This window comes from Bufo gargarizans, chromosome 3 (genome assembly GCF_014858855.1).
Source record: "Bufo gargarizans isolate SCDJY-AF-19 chromosome 3, ASM1485885v1, whole genome shotgun sequence".
Classification (NCBI taxonomy): Eukaryota; Metazoa; Chordata; class Amphibia; order Anura; family Bufonidae; genus Bufo; species Bufo gargarizans.
The window spans coordinates 31,769,003-31,792,361 of NC_058082.1; the positions used below are offsets into that span (position 1 = coordinate 31,769,003).

The 23,359-nt window shown below is 41.6% G+C and overlaps 1 protein-coding gene across 3 annotated transcripts in view; it reads right to left on the reverse strand.

The window, feature by feature from the left end:
* The window catches only part of FAT3 (FAT atypical cadherin 3), a 444,217-nt gene that overhangs the window by 382,278 nt on the left and 38,580 nt on the right, over positions 1 to 23,359 (reverse strand). For all 3 annotated transcript variants that reach the window (XM_044286543.1, XM_044286542.1, XM_044286541.1), the window contains exon 2: positions 13,337 to 16,650. In XM_044286543.1, the coding sequence (XP_044142478.1) occupies positions 13,337 to 16,650 (3,314 nt within the window). The remainder of the gene's footprint in view (positions 1 to 13,336; positions 16,651 to 23,359) is intronic.

Genomic DNA, 23,359 nt, shown 5'->3' on the forward strand with positions numbered 1-23,359 from the left:
GCCTCCTGAACTGTGATAGGGAGAGCATGGACACGCCTCCTGAGCTGTGATAGGGAGAACATGGACACGCCTCCTGAGCTGCAGCAGAAAAGACACTCCCCTTGAGCTGCCAGCTTGATTTAAATCTAGCAGAGCAATGAATGTGGAGATCTCTGGATCCATGTGAGGTACAGGGCTGGTTCTAGCTTTGTTAGAAAGAGATTGTCATGTTCTAGATTATGTATGATTTTCATTTTTTACATTAGTCATTTCCACCATTATTGCTCTTATGGCTTCATTCACTATCCAGAATGGCGGGTAGACTGGAAAAGAGCTGCCACATATCATCATCTAGAGTGATATGGTGTACTCCTTTTTCCTTTTTCTTTCCCCAATTGATAACCAAGGGTTCCTCTCATGATCTTTAGCCAGTCAACTAACAGTAGACATTAACATATCCGTATAGGTCTTGAATATCAAAAAGACTGAGTTCTAGAAATAATATTCCATCATCTTCACAAGTTATTTTACTGATGAGAAATGTTCTTAATCATCTCAGTTAATTGCAATAAAAATCACTTTGGGGACTGCTCAAAAGAAATTTTTGCAATTAGTGGTGTTCAATAAATCTTAATGTACACATTCCTGCATGAGCTGATGGAAAGTGTAAAGATGTGTGCCAAATGCCGAGGTGCAAGTACATAGTATATCATGCTTAGGATATCAGCCTCAATATCAAACTAAAGAGATTCTCCATTTTGGATAATTCCTTTTTGTTACAAGGGTCCTTTTTTAATCAAAGACTTACAGCTAACCCCAGAAATCAGCTGTAATCTCCTGAAGAGCCTGTCACGATGTGTTCAATTTGCCTACAGTGCCTCCACAGGTGACATGAAGTATTACAGGGAGGGTTCAAAATAAAATTTCTAGACTTTGCGTGAATAAATGGAGTTGTTGAGGGCCTTCTGAAAAACAGATCATTTTGAAGTTTAGTAAGTGAATAGACTGTCAAAATTCATTGCAATCATCTCCTCTTCTCTTGGATGGGTCGGTAAGTGTCTGGACATTGGAATCGTATGGAATCAAACATTTAAACATTATTCTAGAGTTTGCAAAAAGTAGATCCCTGAATAAAGTACGGAAGGCCTCATAGCCTGATTGATGGCACCCCACGATGACTATTCAATACCAAAGCTACAACTGGCCCTGTACCTCACATGGGTCCAGGGATCTCCATTTCACTGCTCCAATAGCTCAGCTAGATTATCTTCAGCCTGGCAGCTCAAGGGTTGTGTCCTTTCTGCTCCAGCTCTCTCCCTGTAACTGCCACAGCTTCTTACAGAACATATGTCTGGTGGCAGTTGAAGATTTGAACTGAGCACATTGAGCTCAGTGAGGTGGACATGAAATAAAGAAAAGAGCAAACAGCAGGTGGCGCTATACAGATACATTTTATTGAATAGCTGGCTGGCTATACTAAATTTTTATTTACATGCAATTACAAAAGTATTCAGATCCAGGTGCTGGTTTGAAAAATGTGGAATATGTTTGGTGACACAACCCCTTTAAATATGATGTACTATGCAGAGATTGGCACACAGGCTCGGCTTTGTATATGAGGTCTTTCAGTCATATTTTTTGCTTCTAGGGAGAAGTTATGTTGTTATTGACAGGTAGGCATTAAGGTATGAGCAAGGGCAAAGGGCTTACTTACTGTTTCAGTTCCTGGCTATCCAAACATTTCTACAACAAAAAATAACACAAAATAATTTATATGTAATATATATATAGGACCCCCCCCCTCCTATAACCTACATTATTTTGTTGGAGAAGAAATCTCATTGTATTACAACCTCAGGCTAAGACTTTTAAGCTTTGACTAATGGGACATGTAGAACATGTTGAGAAAAACCTTTGAATTACAAATGTCCTTTTCTCTTTCCCCGGCTGCCCTCTCCCTAAAATACACCCCTCGGGGAACTGTCTTGGATTGTTGTGTGGCCGCTCATGATTAATGTCCTCTCCTGATTAGACTTGCTGCCTCATTAACGCCGGCTAATTGGTAGCTAGTGTTCTACTTTTCGATGGTGAACGGCACATACACCTTGAAGAAATGATGAGATAAGGCTGGGTTCTCACTTACGTTTTTCCTTCACTCTTCTGCTTTACATCGGTCATCCTTTACAAATCTTGCCCTACATATGATACATACAGTACACTATGGCCCTGAGTTATCAAGCTGGTGCGAAGGAGAACTGGCTTAATTGCCCATTGCAAACAATCAGATTCCACCTTTCAATTTCCAAAGGATTTTTGAAAAATGAAAGGTGGAATCTGATTGGTTTTCCTTCGCACCAGTTTTGATAAATCTCCCCCTCCTTCTAATTAAAGGGGTTGTCTCATCATGGACAATGGGGGCATATCGCTAGGATATGCCCCCATTTTCTTATAGTTGCGGGACCCCCACCTATATTGAGAACGGAGCCCCACAAGGTGGTGGCTGGAGGACTCCGGTCCGGCCACCACCAAGCCGGCTCCCCATAGAAGTGAATGGGAGCATACCGCACATGCGCGGCCCCCGCTCCTATTCATTTCTATGGGGCCGACGGAAATAGCCAAGCGCTATTTTCGCCGGCCCAATAGAAAATGAATAGAGGGCGGCTGCGCATGCGCAGTGCCCCCTCCTTCACTTGCGGGGCTCCGTTCTCGACATAGGTGCGGGTCCCAGTGATGGGACCCGCACCTATAAGACAATGGGGGCATATCCTAGCGATATGCCCCCATTGTCCATGTTGAGACAACCCCTTTAACATTCATGGTGAGGTATTCAGGGTTTCTGTTTTGTTGCATACGTTTTACCACACTATTAGGGCTCATGCACAGGACCGTATGTATTTCGCAGTCCGCGAAACATGGATCCGCAAAAAACGGATGACATCCGTGTTAATTTTTTCGCGGATCCATTGTTACAATGCCTGTCCTTGTCCTTAAAACGGACAAGAATCGGACATGTTCTAAGGGCTCATGCACACAAATGTCTAATTGTTTTTTTTTTTTTTTTTACAGGTCCATATGCGGAACCATTCATTTGAATGGGGTGGCAAAAGAACGGAAATTACTCGTATACATTCCGTATCCGTATGTCCACAAGTCCGTTCCGCAAAAGAACATGTCCTATTCTTGTCAGGACAGGCATTGTTACAATGGATCCACAAAAAATATGGATGTAACACGGACAACATCATTTTTTTTTTTGCAGATCTGTGTTTTGTGGACTGCAAAGTACATACGGTGCATGATGCCTTAAAGGTTACGTTTTAGGGGAGGGTGTTTTTGGCTGCGATTTTTGTTGAGTTTGTTATCCCCGTGTATCTCAGCTTACTGATAAACTGACTGTTCAGTTCTGTGATATTTGGGGATTTTACTTTGTCATGAATGGGATTTATCAAAAATACTTTTCAAAGCAAGTTGTGGAGAGCGGCTACAAAGAGCACCCTCCTCTCTGGAGGACTGAACAAGTCCATGCTGACCCATTTGTTTCTACTGAAACTGTGTAATGCTTAATATTCCCAGTGGTGGCGCTAGAGATGAGCGAATCGAAGCTGACGAGGTGGAATTTTATTAGAATTTCAGGCAAAATTGGATTCGCACCGAATCCGAATTTCCTCATGCTCGTGGTAACGAATCACATTTTTTCCTAAAATGGCCGCTGCACGTGTGAGGACATGGAGAAAGAACTCTGGTAAGGCGGGATCACCCATAATGCTATGCATGCAGCCAATCATACCTAAAATCTAACCTAACCCATCAGAAGACATGCAAATATTCCATTCACGTGTCATCTCTGTTTTGGATCCACTCCTGTTTTTTTTTGCTTTAGCAATACTGATGGATTACTGACCAAATGCTGACCGAGTGAAGGCGGATGCTCCACAGACAGGATCCGTTTTTTCGGGGGTTATTGTTCTGACAGATCAGAGGAAGGGCAAAATAATCAGTGATGTCAACACAAACTTACTGCTGACACCCTCTCCACTCTGTCGGGGGGGGGGGCTCTACTTGTATAAGCGTTTAATAGAACAGGTTCTGTAGACATCTATGTGGAATCAGCTGACGACGGTGTAAAAGGAATGCACTTCTTCTTGGCGCTAACATTGACCTGTAAGGCTAAGTTCACACTTTGGCCCCGTGACTGCCCAAATAAGTGAAGTGTGCAGTGATTCTAAGAGCGACTTCTGTCATCTGCGTGTCATACTGACTCATAGTATTATTTCCCTACCACAGAAGACTCCCTATGTGTGTTACTGCAAGGCTCAGTGTTCTACACCACTATACAGGCTCTCTGCAGCCAGGAAATAGCAGTTTTTTTAATGCGATTCGGACCGAACCGAATTTTTCCCAAAAAATTCTGCCAAAAGGCGAATCGAATTTTGAAAAATTCACTTATCTCTAGGTGGCACTGCAGAAACAATTGGTCACTTGCTGCCACATTCCATTGATTAATTTATTTTTAGGGATTTAAAACAAAGTACGATAACGTCAAACACTTCTATAAAAATTATACCGTATTCTGTATATATTTAGGAGAACCCTGGTAATCCAACATTACAGTTAAAAAAACAGTCAGGAAAAATAAAATAATATTTTCTGCTATCACTCTTATGTTAGGGCTGTGTTCACATCTGCCTCCTGAAGAACCCCACTGGCAATCATGACATCTGCCAGGTTCTGCTGAGGTGTCCATTATTGTAACAGGGACAAATAGTGCTACATGGATTATTATGCCGTTCTTTGCTCAAATCTCAAGTATCAGTTTATTTGATTTTATGAATTATCGGATGAAGGATGAAAAAAAAAAAAACATTTTCTTAAAACAAACCCACTGAATGAGCACTTTATTGTTATTTACCGGACACAGCCCCATACATATTTAGTGGCTGTGCCTGGTATTGCAGCTAAATGTCATGGATTCATTCATTCAAAGAGTTTTCTTTATTTTCATGACTATGAAAATTGTAGATTCACACTGAAGGCATCAAAACTATGAATTAACACATGTGGAATTATATACATAACAAAAAAGTGTGAAACAACTAAAAATATGTCATATTCTAGGTTCTTCAAAGTAGCCACCTTTTGCTTTGATTACTGCTTTGCACACTCTTGGCATTCTCTTGATGAGCTTCAAGAGGTAGTCACCTGAAATGGTCTTCCAACAGTCTTGAAGGAGTTCCCAGAGATGCTTAGCACTTGTTGGCCCTTTTGCCTTCACTCTGCGGTCCAGCTCACCCCAAACCATCTCGATTGGGTTCAGGTCCGGTGACTGTGGAGGCCAGATCATCTGGCGCAGCACCCCATCACTCTCCTTCATGGTCAAATAGCTCTTACACAGCCTGGAGGTGTGGTTGGGGTCATTGTCCTGTTGAAAAATAAATGATGGTCCAACTAAACGCAAACCGGATGGAATAGCATGCCGCTGCAAGATGCTGTAGTAGCCATGCTGGTTCAGTATGCCTTCAATTTTGAATAAATCCCCAACAGTGTCACCAGCAAAGCACCCCCACACCATCACACTTCCTCCTCCATGCTTCACGGTGGGAACCAGGCATGTAGCGTCCATCCGTTCACCTTTTCTGCATCGCACAAAGACACGGTGGTTGGAACCAAAGATCTAAAATTTGGACTCATCAGACCAAAGCACAGATTTCCACTGGTCTAATGTCCATTCCTTGTGTTCTTTAGCCCAAACAAGTCTCATCTGCTTGTTGCCTGTCCTTAGCAGTGGTTTCCTAGCAGATATTCTACCATGAAGGCTTGATTTACACAGTCTCCTCTTAACAGTTGTTCTAGAGATGTGTCTGCTGCTAGAACTCTGTGTGACATTGACCTGGTCTCTAATCTGAGCTGCTGTTAACCTGCGATTTCTGAGGCTGGTGACTCGGATGAACTTATCCTCCGCAGCAGAGGTGACTCTTGGTCTTCCTTTCCTGCGGCGGTCCGCATGTTAGCCAGTTTCTTTGTAGCGCTTGATGGTTTTTGTGACTGCACTTGAGGACACTTTCAAAGTTTTCCCAATTTTTCGGACTGACTGACCTTCATTCCTTAAAGTAATGATGGCCACTCGTTTTTCTTTACTTAGAATTTGTATTATGGCAAGAAAAAAGCAGCTAATAGTCTATTCAGTAGGACTATCAGCTGTGTATCCACCTGACTTCTCCACCACACAACTGATGGTCCCAACCCCATTTATAAGGCAAGAAATCCCACTTATTAAACCTGACAGGGCACACCTGTGAAGTGAAAACCATTTCAGGTGACTACCTCTTGAAGCTCATCAAGAGAATGCCAAGAGTGTGCAAAGCAGTAATCAAAGCAAAAGGTGGCTACTTTGAAGAACCTAGAATATGACATATTTTCAGTTGTTTCACACTTTTTTGTTATGTATATAATTCCACATGTGTTAATTCATAGTTTTGATGCCTTCAGTGTGAATCTACAATTTTCATGGTCATGAAAATAAAGAAAACTCTTTGAATGAGAAGGTGTGTCCAAACTTTTGGTCTGTACTGTATATATATATATATATATATATATATATATTACAGCCTTATGACTGAATATAAGCTCATAAAAAAGAGGATCTTCTTGGTAAGGTTGAACTCCATGTGTGTATGAGTATTGCCTCGGGCTATTCTTATCAACATGATTTATCATGAAATAGCGGTATTTATGGCTGTACACAATGGCCTGCCTTGTTTCACTATACAGCACTGAGCTTGTGAGAACACGTGGAATTATTTACCGTCTGATGCCCTCAGGCCTATGTCCTCTCAAAGGGTTTGAGTTCTTCATACATTAAAGACCATGGAGTATGGAGTGGTGGAGTATACTTAAAAAAATAGCTGTTCTTTAATTGCCCACAGCTTAACCATGTCCTCACAGTGTCTACCATGGATGGAGAACAATCTTGTTGTGTTGAGAACTTTCGAATGAAGACATTTATTTCTCATCTATTGCCAAGTGGACATTGTCAACTCTAAGGCCATGGCTATGCTTTCTTGCACCTAAACAATACTCTTTTTGACTTGCGGCAGTATTCTTTGTGGAGAACACATTTGTTTTTCGTCCACGTTGCAATTTTTGAAACCTCATTTCAATTTCAAATGACTGAACTAAAAAAAAAAAAAAATCAATGGAGAGAGGTTTCCAAGGTTTTCAAGCCATCAATAGTTTTCGATACGTTCGTGGAAAATAGTGTCGGGTAATCTCTTTTACAGGGATTCAATTACTGTATAAATGCATGAAAGACCTCACAGAACTCTTTACACAACACGACTGAAGACAGGCCACTTTCACACTCCGAAAATATTCATGGTCAAATTTGCATTCAAACACAAGGTCCTCAGATAGACTTGATCTGTTGAGGTGTACAACATCTGTATTGAGTTTGAGCATGCTCTTATCCATTAACCAACATCTTAGTCTAGAAGAGTCTCGGGTTATTATAAGAAAGTGATGAAAGCAATAATAGAAACCAAAAAGAAAGAAAAACATCAAACTATGGAAATAATTTGAATATTTTACCACACACAAAAGACAAAGGGAACGTTCTGAATAACTGTGAGCTGGAGGTATAAAACAGACTTTATATTTCCAAGGAAACCGGAGGGAAAATAGGGAATAGACCTATTACTATTAGTTTTCATAGAGAAAAGAATATATAATATGATCAAATAAGGGATACTTAGGAATATTTTTTTTAGCAATAATTGTATTGTATGTCCCTACAGTTCCATGATACAGAGCTGGAGATGTTCTGTGGACCACTATATGGCACCCTATTGTATCTAGCAAAAAATAGCTTCATTATATGGACAGTGTTGGAGCTTCCAACATTTTATATCGAATGTGGTATACAAAGGTACTGTAATGGACCGATTATTATTTTATTTTTATGGGTGCTGCATGGTGGATCAGTACAACACAGATCTGTAAAACGGCCATATGCATGAGAACAAAAGATGGGCCAACACAATAATTTTTGTTACATACAGTATTCTTTGAGAAAGTAAAAAATTTCTTTTATTGCCTTATTAGCTTGTTAAGCTGCTGTAGACATGAGACGATGATCGGCTGCATTGAGGCCGATCAGTCATCCTTGGGTCATTCATACCAACGACTCCCCCAACAACATGGCAGACTAAACTGGCCCGAACAGGGAGTCAGTTTTTATTAAAACACTGACTCTCTGGTCCTTGGGTACAATGACAAATAATCAGCTGAATCAGCTGAATTTGGCCAATCATGGCATAAACATGCAGTCTTGGCCAACAGTGGCAAAAACTTTCCAGCGCAGCCAATTACTTTTTCAAGAGTTTGCTCTCGGCCATCATGATAGTTTGTGCTAGTTAGCTGACATGGACAAAATCAGCCATTACAGCCAACTTTTGTCTTGAGTGTTTGGATAGATTTAAAGGAGTTGTATGTCCAGTATTTTTTAAAGGGACAGAAAAGCACAAAAAAAAAACTTCTCCTCACCGATCTCATGCCGCTCTATAGTCTTTAATGCCCACTCAAAACACAGGAAATGATTGCTTAGCTAATCTCTGGCTGAGGTGGCTCACCACTGAATGGCAGAGTGGTCACATTTCCAGAAAGTAAAGACCTGTGGGGATCGGCAAAGAGCCGAGTGAACTGAATATGACTTCTTTTTTTTTGTTTTTTTGTCTTTCTGTCCCTTGTGTTGTTTTTTTTTTTTTTACATTGCTGAGTGGACGAGCCCTTAAAGGGAACCTGTGTATAGAGCTGAGGACATGGGTTGCTAGATGGCCGCTAGCACATCTGCAATACCCAGTCCCCATAGCTCTGTGTGCTTTTATTGTGTAAAAAAAACGATTTGATACATATGCAAATTAACCTGAGATGAGTCCTGTCCCTGAGATGAGTTTTTTTTTACACAATAAAAGCACACAGAGCTATGGGGACTGGGTATTGCAGATGTACTAGTGGCCACAGCTCTAATGTCCTCAGCTCTATATCCAAAATCCCGGCCACTCAACTCAAGTCGATAAACTTTATTATAGTTATGCATTCTTGCTGCTCAACTAATATTACAAAATGAAATGTAATTATGCATCATTACAGTATACAATTAGGCACAAAGGTTTATGGTTCCTTACTTGACTGTTGCCCGATCCCTAAAACCCTAAAATGTACCCCCATTAAGCATGGTATAGCATACCATATAAAGGCTGTTTTATACTCACAGCTTAGACTAGTTTCACACTAGAGGTAAAGCCTTCCGGCAGGCTGTTCTGACCTAGGATATCCATTAGTATTTGTCTAACCGACTCTTGGGCATATTTGTCTCGTAGTGATGACGCAAACATAAAATTTTCCGTTCGCGAACGCAAATTTCCGCAAATGTTCGCGAACCGGGCGAACCGCAATAGACTTCAATAGGAAGGCGAATTTGAAAACCCACAGGTACTCTTTGTGGCCACAATAGTGATGGAAAAGTTGTTTCAAGGGGACTAACACCTGTGGCATGCCGGAGGGGGATCTATGGCAAAACTCCCATGGAAAATTACGTAGTTGACGCAGAGTGTGGTAAGTTGAAATCGCAATGTGATTTATAGAACTTGAATTAATTGCATTGCGATTTCAACTTTCTCAAATCCGACAGTACATTCTAGCATGGAGTCGTTCCCATGGTGATGGGGACGCTCCATGAGCACGGAAGTCAGCAGAAATTCTGTTGAAATCGCATTGCGATTAATATAACCTGCGTTATTCGCATTGCGATTACAACTTAGATCTGAGTTCCTAATGGTTGTATTGCTAGAACGAATATAGCACTATATTCTCAATCTTCGTTATATTCTATCAATACAACCATTAGGAAACCAGCTCTAAGTTGTAATCGCAATGCGATTAATATAACCTGTATTAATCGCATTGCGATTACAACTTTGTGAAACTGCAGCTTCAGAATTAATCTAAGATGGATGCTGTACAGGAGGTGGGAGGGTCTGGGAGGGAGGGTCTGCTGCTGATTGGCTGGAATGTGTCTGCTGACTGGGAGGTACAGGGTCCAAGTTTGCCCAATGATGACGTATAGGAGGCGGACCGAACATCGCATATGTTCGCCCGCCGCGGCGAACGCGAACATGCGATATTCGCCGGGAACTGTTCGCAGGACATCTCTATTGTCTGGTTGCGGCCGCATCTTCACCGGTCTCCATTCAGCATTCAGGCAGCGTCTGGCAAGGCTGTTCCGGTCGGATCTCTGAACAATAGTGTGAAATTAGCCTTACAGTAATTCAGAACGTTCCCTTAGCCTTTTGTGTGCTGTAAAATTATTTCCATACTTTGATATGTTTTCTTTCTTTTTGGTTTTTCTTATTGCTTTCATCACTCTCTTATAATAACCCAAGACACTTCTAGACTGGTACCATTTATAATACTGGAGTCATCAATGTGGCAAAGGAGACTCCTCAGAGACCAAGGCTTGGGTGTGAATGCTATCTCCGCACCTCCTAATGCAATGCATCTTGTCACCATCAGTATCAGGTTGTGGCCCCATTATGATCTTTGATATAGGGTTTCTCTCCTCGATGTACATCCTTGGCATCAATAACAGCAATGATGATGATGTTGATGATGATGAAAAACATTTTACTCCTATACTAATGTAAAAGATGGGCAAAATATGGGATATCTGTTCTGGTAGAAGTGTGACATGGATACATTTATAATGGGACCAGTAGAACATTATATAAATGACTTGTGCCGACCCGCATACAAAGCGGTCAGTGACCCATCGTACAACTCTATTGATTTATTAAGATGTATAACTCCATTAAACACAGGATGCAACTTTAAGGGAAAAAATAATAATAATCAAGACTTATGGCCTGGGTGCCGCCAGCCGTCATTAATTGCCTTAGCTAATAACCCATGACACATCTGGATTTGCGGCAAACCTTTAACCTAAAATCGATGGCCACTTCATAATGAGCGCGAACTAAACAAACGGTAAATAAACAGGCCTGTCAGTGTAAGGTAATTCAATCCGCAAGTCTCCCTGTAACTAGACAGAAGATTAATTATTCAGAGGTGTTTTAGCTGCCACCAGGCCAATAGCAATCCGCTAATGACTTTAAGTATCAGAGATCATATTGCCGAATGGCTTTTACACATATCTCAACAGGCTGGAGTCCAAATTACTCGGCTGACTCAGCTGAAGTTTTTTTGGCCCGGCACAAATGAACCAGTGAGAGGTGATTTCTTTTTTGATGATTATTAATATTTTTTTTAGATGTCAGCGATTTATTAACCAATTTTCTAACAATGAGTACGAGATAATTGTGATCACGATAACATTTAGGATTTATTGGGGTTACATATTATTTGGTAATGGTTCACATCCATGTGAAAGGCAATGAGGGGTATTTTTGAAGTCAGTTTAGAAGGAGTTTGTTTTTCTATAATTTGCATCAAATTTATCAAACAACGTTTGATAAATTTGGTGCATAGTTAAGGCTTCATCGTTTGGTGCATCGTTAAAGGGCTTCTGTCACCCCACTAAACTGTTGTTTTTTTTTGTGTTTACTTATAATCCCTATACTGCGATTTATGCATACATAATCTAATTAATCATTTTGGTTCAGTAGATTGTGTTAAAAACGTGCTTTTAAAATATGCAAATTACCTTGCTACCAGCAAGTAGGGCGGTTACTTGCTGGTAGCAGCCGCATCCTCCGATCCTAAAGACGCCCCCTCCTCATGTTGATTGACAGGGCCAGGGAACGGGATCGTTCTCTGCTGGCCCTGTTTGCATTCAAAATCTCGCGCCTGCGCCGTACCTGTCTTCAATCGGCGCAGGTGCACTGAGAGGCGGACGCTCGCTCGGCCGCTCCATCTTCGAAGCGCCTGCGCCAGGTGTAGATGTGACGTCATCGGCGCAGGCGCATTGAGAATGGAGCGGCCGCCTCTCAGTGCGCCTGCGCCGACTGAATACCATTACGACGCAGGCGCGAGATCTTGATAGAAGATAGGGCAAGCCAGAGGACGATCCCGTTCACTGGCCCTGTCAATCAACATGCGGAGGGGGCGGCTGCTACCAGCAAGTAGCCACCCTACTTGCTGGTAGCAAGGTAATTTGCATATTTTAAAAGCACGTTTTTAACACAATCTACTGAACCAAAATGATTAATTAGATTATGTAGGCATAAATCGCAGTGTAGGGATTATAAGTAAACACAAAAAAAAAAGAAAGTTTAGTGGGGTGACAGAAGCCCTTTAAGGCTACATTTACACTTCCGATGTGTGCTCCGGTAGTCTGTTCCAGCAAAGGAACAGACTAGTGGAGTGCATTGTTTCCAGTATAGCCGGACACCGATAGATCCCCTTTGACTATAATGGGATCCAACAGGGATCCGGCATGCAGCGGTATTTGTTTGGCAGAAAACCGACATTTGCACAGAAAACCCGCTGGATCCCATTATAATGAATAGGGATCCAGTGGTGTCTGGCTGTAGTCTGTTCCTCTGCCAGAACAGTCAACTGGAGTACACATCGGAGATGTGAAGGTAGCCCCAGATTAACACTTTTGTCTTGAAACATTACTCCACTTTGAATGCCACCCTTTTACTGGAGTAAAATTGTGTAAATTTTTGCAACTTTGTAAAAAAGTCACAGTTGATAAATCGGGCTGACATCAGTGTGTATGGCTAATGACACCCACTTTTCCATCCACTTGTTTTTAGAATGCCAAACAACTTAACATATCTAAATAATTCCAAAAAGACGTGAATCTTTAGAAAATCCACACAATATCTATCTCACGAAAACAGAGATTAGTCCCCTATAGTCTCCTAGTACAGATTAACAAAAGCATATTGACTGAAAAAACATCCCAAACCATCTCCCGGCAGGCCTCTGTTTACCTGGCTGCAGCAGTGCCATCACATTAACATGTGACCACTGCAGCCAATCAGTGGCCTCAGCAGTGCACCCAAGAGGGCAGTGATTAGCCGCAGTGGCTGCAAAGGTCATTGACATGACATCACTGCAGCAGCCAGGTAAACAGAGCCTTGCCAAAAGAACTGGATTGACAGAACAAGATCTGTTGGGTAAGTAACGTTCTATCCTTTGCTGCAGGTGGATCGCATGTGCTGTCCAGTTCCTCCTGAAACAGGACAACCCCTTTAACCGAACATGTAATATTATAGTACTATAAACAAAATATATTATAGACAAAGTAAGAATCTGGACAGGTTAAATAATGTTTATGTCTGTATGGTAATTGTACAGTAATCAACCACATAGCACTGATAAACTTTTTGTCACTTACCAGTTTCTTCATCAATAGTGAATCTTCCGAGACCACTGCCATCCCTTATAGAGTACTGTATTTCACCATCTCGACCAGTATCTTCATCTTTCGCCAACACTTGCAACACACTAGTTCCAATGCGTGAATTCTCTTTGATAGATCCAGTTATAGCAAAATCCGAAAAATATGGAGTATGTAGGTTTTCATTGACGTCTACCACTTCCACTTCCACAAATGAAACCGATGAAAGAGAAACAGGACGACCCTTATCCTTAGCGCGTACAGTTAGATTGTAGAACTGTTGCTTTTCATAGTCTAATTCCTTGTTCAAGCGAATAGCTCCACTTGTTTTATCAATTTCAAACCTGCCATTGTAGTCGTTCACTAAGGAATACCGTACTTGGCCACCAAGACCAAGGTCTGGGTCTTGGGTTTCAAGCCAAGATATGACAGTACCCACTGGCAGATCTTCCAGTACTTTGGCAGTATAGCTGAATGGTACAAAAACTGGAGCACAATCATTAACGTCATCCAAATACACCTTTAGGGTGACAACTGAAAAAAGCTGTTGACCATTTTCCGCTTTGTCCCTTGCTTCAATTTTCAATGTGTAGTTAGACATGAGTTCTCTGTCCAGATGATCAGCTACATACACTATTCCAGTGGAGCTGTTGATTGCAAATTTTTTGGTGTCAGTTAAAATGGAATAAAATATTTCACCATTTGGTCCGATATCCTTGTCTCGAGCTTCCACCTGAATTAACTCTGTCCCTATGCTTGTGCTCTCTAGAATATTAGCTGAATAGCTTTCTTGAAGGAAAATGGGTCTGTTGTCATTTGCATCATTGACGTGGATAGTCAACAATCGCCAGGATGATCTTTGAGGTTTGCCTAAATCATATGTGGTGATATTAAGAAGATACTTATCCGAAGTCTCTCGATCCATGGGCATTAGCACACTGATTTGACCAGATTCCAAATCAATGGTAAAGCAGCTATCAATATTACCATCTGTGATTGTGTAAAGTACCTTTCCATTAAACCCAGAATCAGGGTCAGTGGCTTTGATTTTTAGTATTGAGGAACCCACGGGAAGGTCTTCCTTCACTGACACATCTGAAGGAAAAGACTTGTCAAATTGAGGTGGCTGCCTATTTATTGAATAGAAATCGAACAGACTGTCCTCATAGTTTAATTTGGAATTAGCTTTGGACTTTTTGAGAAGTTTTTCTGCTAACTTCTGGGCAACCCTTGTTTCTTTACAGTCAAAATATTTAGATGGGACCTTACCATGGACTATGGTTATGTTCACGTACATAGGGTCGGCAAAGTTTTCACCATCTGTGGCAGTGATCTTAAGGGCAAAGTTACTGTTTCTGAGTCCAGAACTGATGAATGATTTCTTAAGTTGTAAGACCCCGGAATCTGGGTTCAAGTAGAAGAAACCTAGTTCATTCCCTGACATTATCTTATACTTAACAAGCTCTAGCTCATCGATATCAATGGCAGAAACAGCAGTGATGTGTCCACCAGTTGGAAAATCAAAAGAGATGACTCCTTGGCAAGCTACTTTTTCAAATAAAGGCTTGTTATCATTTATGTTTCCTATATGAATGGTTACATTAACTTCACTCTCATGGCGGTATGGAGACCCCCAATCGGAGGCTCTTACAATAAATCTGTAATTTTCAGGTGATGACTCGAAATCAAGAACATCAGAAGTGCTGATAGTTCCTGTAAACTGATTGATGACAAAAGGCAGGGAATTTAAGCTGGCAATGCTGTAAGTAATATAGCCATTTTCGCCTTTGTCCTTATCAGATGCTAAAACCGTTAAAACACTAGTTCCGACAGGCACTGTTTCATTGACAAATGCCTCGTATGAGGTTTGTTGGAACTCTGGGGTGTTATCATTGGCATCTTCCAGTTTTATGATGACCTTTGCATTAATATCATTGGTTTTGTGCATTACTTCTATTTCATAAGTATCTTTCCCGGCCATGTTTAAATTACGTGATGTGGTGATCAGTCCTGTCCTTGAGTTGATCCGAAAATACTCTGAATCTTCGCTTTCGGAAATTTTGTATTCCACAGATGCTGATGAAGGCTGCACCTTCACCGCTGTTACCACAGCACCAGGAGGAGAGAATTCACTAACTGTAACATCATAAACATCTTTCTCAAATTCAGCTTTCACCTTTTCTTTTTCAGGGCTGGCAATGTGCACGTATTTGAATTCTGAAGACTTTTGGGGAGACCCCTTGTCTTTAGCTTGAAGTGTCAGATTTACACCGTATGGAAAGTTGTCCCAATCAATAGGACTTTTTTGTTTGATTTTATACTCGTTCATCCATTTTCCCTCCTTCACCAATGAAAACGGTTGCGGCTCATCTCCCGAGACAACAGCAACTGATTCAATGTCTCCATTGGCGCCTTCATCATTGTCATCAGCAGTAACAATGGCATACAAAGGGTCCATGTCCAACATGGATGGAATGTGAGTGACCACGGTGATTGTAGGAGCGTGTTCATTTATACGTTCAATGTGAACAAAAAGTTTGGCGGTACTACTTACACCATTGTTCCCATATAATTTCATGCCGCGGTCTACAGCTAAAACTTCCAGGTCATATCTATTTTTTTCGTCATAGTTTAGCCGCCCACTTAGTGATACAACTCCACTTGTAGGATGGACAGAGAAAAGTTCTACCTTATTCTTAAAATAGTAATAAAATTCCCCATTGGATCCAATATCGGCATCGGTGGCAGTAACCTGTGCTATACTCGTCCTTATAGGAGTGCTTTCTGCTATAGTAACAGAGTATGTGGTTGGGGAGAACAAGGGACGTAAATCATTCATATCTAAGACTTGTACGTTGACTTTTGTCCAGGCCTCGAAGTCCTCCCCTCTCACTGACGCCTTTATTGATAATAAATAGCTGTCTTGAATTTCTCTATTCAAAATGGCAGAATTTCCTCCTTTTGTTCGTATTCGTAAAAAACAAAAATCTCCAATGACGACTTCTTCAGCTTTAAAAAAGCCTTCTTCATCTCCAGACATTATCCTGTATTTGATGTCCCAAGAAAGATTGGCCAGCTTGATGCCAATTTTGGTTTGACTGTTGAGATAAGTCCGAGCAGCAGAATTTTCGTATACTGTGGCATTGTACGTTGAATGTGTAAACTGGAAGATCTGAGGTGAGGTTCCTTGGAGACCATTACATAATTTAAAGAGTAAATTTAAAAATAGTAGGGTGATGACACTGGAGGGTGTTGTCCATACACCTCTCAAGATAGCCATGTTTGCAGCTATTCCATCATTTTTCTTCCTCCTAATATGGAAACAAAAGGATAAAATGTGTAAGAAAAACAAAAGGAAATATCATAACATAAAAAAATCACAACTAACCGAGATTACATTTTTAACTAAGATTGATCAAATTCAAGTAAATTGGTGTAACCTTGTGCAATAGGGGTTTCCCCAACATTTTCTGACTCGTTCACTTACAACGGTGTGCTTGATCAAGTCCATGACTTCAAGTGCATCCACCGCCTGTCTAAATCTACGCCAGCCTCCTAAAACAGGTCTAGAAAATTATAAATGAGACGGGCCTACCGACCCGCCCCTTTCCCCACCCACGCCACCTTTTTTAGACCTGGCGTAAGGGGGGAAAAGTCGCAGATTGCAGCACAAATAACCTTTGTGCCGTAATCTGCAACAGATATACGACAAAAAGTGGTTAGCCCTGGTACTTTGCACCTCTGAAGTCCTAGGTTCAAATCCGACCAAGGACAACATCTGTATGGAGTTGTATGTTCTCCCTGTGTTTGAGTGGCTTCCTCCAGATACTCAGTTTTCCTCCAACACTCCAAAGACACACTGATAGAGAAATTAGATTGTGAGCCCCATTGGGGACAGCAAAAATTGTATATGTCAGCATTATATAAGTGAGTAAAGCAAATATAATTAAAGTCCCCTTAGGTCAGACCTCATATAAAGACTATTCTGTCTCCCATTATATAAGTCATTAAAAAAGTTCTCACTTTTCTTCTCCCCGTAATGTGAGTTTATTGTGTTATTGCCAGTTAACTTCAAAGTCTAAAACACAATGTCGCTCAATACAACCAGTGAAATAATTTAGCAGAGCTACCATCTAACACAACATATAATGGTGGACCCATGTGGCGCTTTTAATATTGTGAAATAGTTCTGTAATATAGTGATCTTCAACATCAGATCTCAGTGGACTGGAAAAGATGAAATGTAGCAATATTTCTAACTGAACAAGGAGGTGTTTATTACTATTATTTAATTCCATCGGCAACAGACCAAACTCATTGAAACTAATATACAACAGAGGTCTTATGAGAATCTCAAAAATAAGCTCCTCTGATAAACTTGTCAAAAAGTTTTCCACCATATGAGCTTTTTAACCACTTCAGGACCACCTGTTGACTATAAACATTCGGACGTTCCACACTTATCTCTGCAAGGACGTTCCTAAATGTCCTTGCAGAGTTTGCAGCTGCAGGAGCGGAGAGCTCCCCGTAGAGAAGGCAGGGATGTTTATTTTACTGTCCCTGTTATTCCCTCACTGTATACACAGCGCCCAGTGAGCACTGCGACAATGCCGCTTCCTGCACCGACGCTAGCGATCAAGTGATTGCTGGGGTTTGGGCATCTGCATGAGCTGCTAGGATGATTTTCCATATTTTTTGGGGGGATTGGCCTGTGTTGGCTAGCTTCTGGTCAGAGGTATGACATAGTTCTTCCAAGTTTACAGTACAGAGATCATGTGTAATCTAGGTTGTCCATTTTCTTTTTGTTACCTCTCAGTGACATCCCCCTGTCTACATATCAGGGTTCGGTGGTGCGCCATCTGGTTAACAAGGATATGAGAAGTTTCCTTGTAGACTTCTCCTTCATCTATTTCTTTGTGGTTTAGCAAGATGCAGGAGATTATGAGCACGAAGGCTCTTACTCAAAGGTACTCATGCTACATAGAAACATAGAATGTGTCGGCAGATAAGAACCATTTGGCCCATCTATTCTGCCCAATATACTAAATACTATGGATAGCCCCTGGCCCTATCTTATATGAAGGATGGCCTTTTGCCTATCCCATGCATGCTTAAACTCCTCCACTGTATTTGCAGCTACCACTTCTGCAGGAAGGCTATTCCATGCATCCACTACTCTCTCAGTAAAGGAATACTTCCTGATATTACTTTTAAACCTTTGCCCCTCTAATTTAAAACTATGTCCTCTTGTAGCAGTTTTTCTTCTTTTAAATATTCTCTCCTCTTTTACCTTGTTGATTCCCTTTATGTATTAAAAAGTTTCTATCATATCCCCTCTGTCTCGTCCTTGTCCTTAAATTGGGGGTATATCACTAGGATATGACCACAATGTCTAATAGATGCGGGTGTTAGAGGAGCCCACAAAGTGAAGGAGGGCACAATGCGCATGCGCGACCACTCTCCCTGCATTTCTGTGGGAGCCCTAAAAAAAGCTGAGCAGCGAGTTTGGCTATTTTTGGAAGTACCATTGAAATGAACGGGAAGTGCACTGCGCAAGCGCGGCCACCGCTCCATTCACTTCTATGGGGCTGATGGAAATAGGTGAGCCAGCACACGGCTATTTTTGTCGCTCCCATGGGAATGAATGGAGGGCAGCTGCACATGCGCAGTGCGCCCTCCTTCACTTAGCGGGCTCAGTTCTAAAGATAGGTGCGGGTCCTAGAGATATACTCCCAATGTCTGAGATGAGACAACCTCTTTAAATCTAGGCACTACTGGATTTGTTTTTAGGACTCGGCTGAAGTCAGAGCCCTTATGGGCTCTATGAAGCGTTTTTTCTTTATCTTTCCTACTTCTCTCTTTTACTCTCTAGTACCCATTCCCCTATTCCTAGCCCAGTGACTTTTCTAATTGTTGTATTCGTTGGCGAGTTCTGCATAATTATGTGCGTCTTAACTTGTATGGACATAAAACCTCCATTGATCAAATTTTTGCACACTTTATTGTTTTAATTTGCATGTTTCAATTTTTTATTGATACTTGATGCTTTGTGATATTCTGACAACTTTAAGTTATTGCTTGATTTCTTGTTTTTTAAAATACTAAATAAAAAAATATAAAGACAAAAACAGAAAATCCTTTTTTTTTTTTTTTTTTTCCCTGGGTATGAAAAAAACAACAAAACAAAATAACAAAAGCCCCATGCATCACCAAAAAAGGTACTAAAACAATTAACATAGCTGAATGGAAAAAAACTGTTATGGTGTTGAACGATAATGGTCTGCAATTGGTTGCCTAAAATGACTGTTGTAAAATTTCAACCGAAGAACATTAGTTTAGGTTAAAGTTATCCATTTTGATCAACTTAAGACTAATGTGTAGAGGGGTGAGGCCAGCACTAGAAAGCTGAGGTTCACCAACGGGATAGAACCCGCCTCTAAGTGCGATGAACCTTTCATTCAAACTTTGGAGGTGATAGACACCATTCTTCATTAGGCAAAGTACAAAAGGACCACATAAGACTTGTAAGCTGCCCATATAAATAAGATAGACATAGGCTGAACTGGCCGATCTTGATTATTTCACACTAGGATCATTTTGAAATTATATGTGAACAGCTGTTGACTATGGTAGACAGCAGACTATTGTCTGCTAAACATTTGAGTGGTTGTGTAACCCTGGGTTCACACCTGAGCGTTTCCCAAACGCGCGTCAAACGCGCGTTTTTGACGCGCGTTTCTGACGCGCGTTTTTGTAATAGTGAACGCGCGTTTGACGCGCGTTTGTGTCATTGACTGCAGTGTCCTATGGCCACAAACGCGCGTCAAAACGCCCCAAAGAAGCTCAAGTACTTGTTTGAGCGTCGGGCGTTTTACAGCGCGTTCGTACGCGCTGTAAAACGCCCAGGTGTTAACCATTCCCGTAGGGAAGCATTGGATTTCATGTCTTGAGCGTTTTACAGCGCGTTTGAACGCGCTGTAAAACGCTCAGGTGTGAACCCAGGGTAAGTGTGCTTTCAAGAGATTTCCATCAAAGGAAATTTTTCACGCAACTCTCTGGACAAAGGACCATTTAAATTAATGGTGGCTTGCTCAGACGGTGCTGTAGGACATTCCAAGAAATGCCAAATAAGTTTAGATTCTCTACAGAATAGCAAAGTTGCTTTTAACTAGAGACCACAAGAGGTGAGAGCTCATGGACTCCACTGATGTGATCTACTGTATGGTATGATAGGAGATACATTCCGTAAGGATTATTCAGGTCTAAAGATGGCTATACACATTAGACAGAAGTTAGTCGATGGTTGAACAGCAGGTGGACAAACATATGGTGAAGACATGGCCATTAGGGATGAGCGAACTCGAACTGTATAGTTCAGGTTCGTACCGAATTTTGGGGTGTCCGTGACACGGACCCGAACCCGGACATTTTCGTAAAAGTCCGGGTTCGGGTTCGGTGTTCGTCGCTTTCTTGGCGCTTTTGTGACGCTTTCTTGGCGCTTTTTGAAAGGCTGCAAAGCAGCCAATCAACAAGCGTCATACTACTTGCCCCAAGAGGCCGTCACAGCCATGCCTACTATTGGCATGGCTGTGATTGGCCAGAGCACCATGTGACCCAGCCTCTATTTAAGCTGGAGTCACATAGCGCCGCCCGTCACTCTGCTCTGATTAGCGTAGGGAGAGGTTGCGGATGCGACAGTAGGGCGAGATTAGGCAGATTAACTCCTCCAAAGGACTTCACTTGATTAATCGATCGATCTGCAGCTGTGCATCATTGAGCTGCTGAAATTCAATTGCTCACTCACTGTTTTTAGGCTGCCCAGACCGTTTGTCAGTCACTTTTTTCTGGGGTGATCGGCGGCCATTTTGTGTCTTGTGCGGTGCTGCGACCAAGTGCATCCAAGCTGCGACCAAGTGCATTTAACCCTCAATGGTGTGGTTGTTTTTTGGCTAAAGCCTACATCAGGGTGAAGCTGTCACACCAAGTGCATTTAACCAGCAATAGTCTGTTCATTTTTTGGCCATATACTAAATCAGGGGCAAGCTGCGCCTGTCACCAAGTGCATTTAACCCTCAATGGTGTGGTTGTTTTTTGGCTAAAGCCTACATCAGGGTGAAGCTGTCACACCAAGTGCATTTAACCAGCAATAGTCTGTTTATTTTTTGGCCATATACTACATCAGGGGCAAGCTGCGCCCGTCACCAAGTGCATTTAACCCTCAGTAGTGTGGTTGGTCAAGCTGTGACACCAAGTGCATTTAACCAGCAATAGTCTGTTCATTTTTTGGCCATATACTAAATCAGGGGCAAGCTGCGCCTGTCACCAAGTGCATTTAACCAGCAATAGTCTGTTCATTTTTTGGCCATATACTAAATCAGGGGCAAGCTGCGCCTGTCACCAAGTGCATTTAACCAGCAATAGTCTGTTCATTTTTTGGCCATATACTACATCAGGGGCAAGCTGCGCCCGTCACCAAGTGCATTTAACCCTCAGTAGTGTGGTTGGTCAAGCTATCACACCAAGTGCATTTAACCAGCAATAGTCTGTTCATTTTTTGGCCATATACTAAATCAGGGGCAAGCTGCGCCCGTCACCAAGTGCATTTAACCAGCAATAGTCTGTTCATTTTTTGGCCATATACTACATCAGGGGCAAGCTGCGCCCGTCACCAAGTGCATTTAACCCTCAGTAGTGTGGTTGGTCAAGCTATCACACCAAGTGCATTTAACCAGCAATAGTCTGTTCATTTTTTGGCCATATACTAAATCAGGGGCAAGCTGCGCCCGTCACCAAGTGCATTTAACCCTCAATGGTGTGGTTGTTTTTTGGCTAAAGCCTACATCAGGGTGAAGCTGTCACACCAAGTGCATTTAACCAGCAATAGTCTGTTTATTTTTTGGCCATATACTACATCAGGGGCAAGCTGCGCCCGTCACCAAGTGCATTTAACCCTCAGTAGTGTGGTTCGTCAAGCTAAATCTCTCGTTACCGCTGTCCTGTTGTGGCTGGGACAGTTATTTAGTGTCCGTCAAAGCACATTTTTTGTTCTGGGTTGAAGTACAATTCCCAATTTAGCAATTTCATAATTTAGTGGTTTCTGCTATATCAGAGCTATTTGAAATCTATCCCTAAAAGGGTATATAATATTCAAGGTGCACATAGGGTCATTCAGAATAACTTCACACACACGCTACTGTGCATTTCCAAGTCTAATTCTGTCGCTAAATCCATACCGGTCACCCAGCGCCTAAATACTAGGCCTCAAATTTATATCCCGCTAAATCTCTCGTTACCGCTGTCCTGTTGTGGCTGGGAAAGTTATTTAGTGTCCGTCAAAGCACATTTTTTGTTCTGGGTTGAAGTACAATTCCCAATTTAGCAATTTCATAATTTAGTGGTTCCTGCTATATCAGAGCTATTTGAAATCTATCCCTAAAAGGGTATATAATATTCAAGGTGCACATAGGGTCATTCAGAATAACTTCACACACACGCTACTGTGCATTTCCAAGTCTAATTCTGTCGCTAAATCCATACCGGTCACCCAGCGCCTAAATACTAGGCCTCAAATTTATATCCCGCTAAATCTCTCGTTACCGCTGTCCTGTTGTGGCTGGGAAAGTTATTTAGTGTCCGTCAAAGCACATTTTTTGTTCTGGGTTGAAATACAATTCCCAATTTAGCAATTTCATAATTTAGTGGTTTCTGCTATATCAGAGCTATTTGAAATCTATCCCTAAAAGGGTAGATCATATTGAAGGTGCACATAGGGTCATTCAGAATAACTTCACACACCCGCTACTGTGCATTTCCAAGTCTAATTCTGTCACTAAACCCATACCTGTCACCCAGCGCCTAAATACTAGGCCTCAAATTGATATCCCGCTAAATCTCTCGTTACCGCTGTCCTGTTGTGGCTGGGAAAGTTATTTAGTGTCCGTCAAAGCACATTTTTTGTTCTGGGTTGAAATACAATTCCCAATTTAGCAATTTAAAAATTTAGTGGTTTCTGCTGTATCA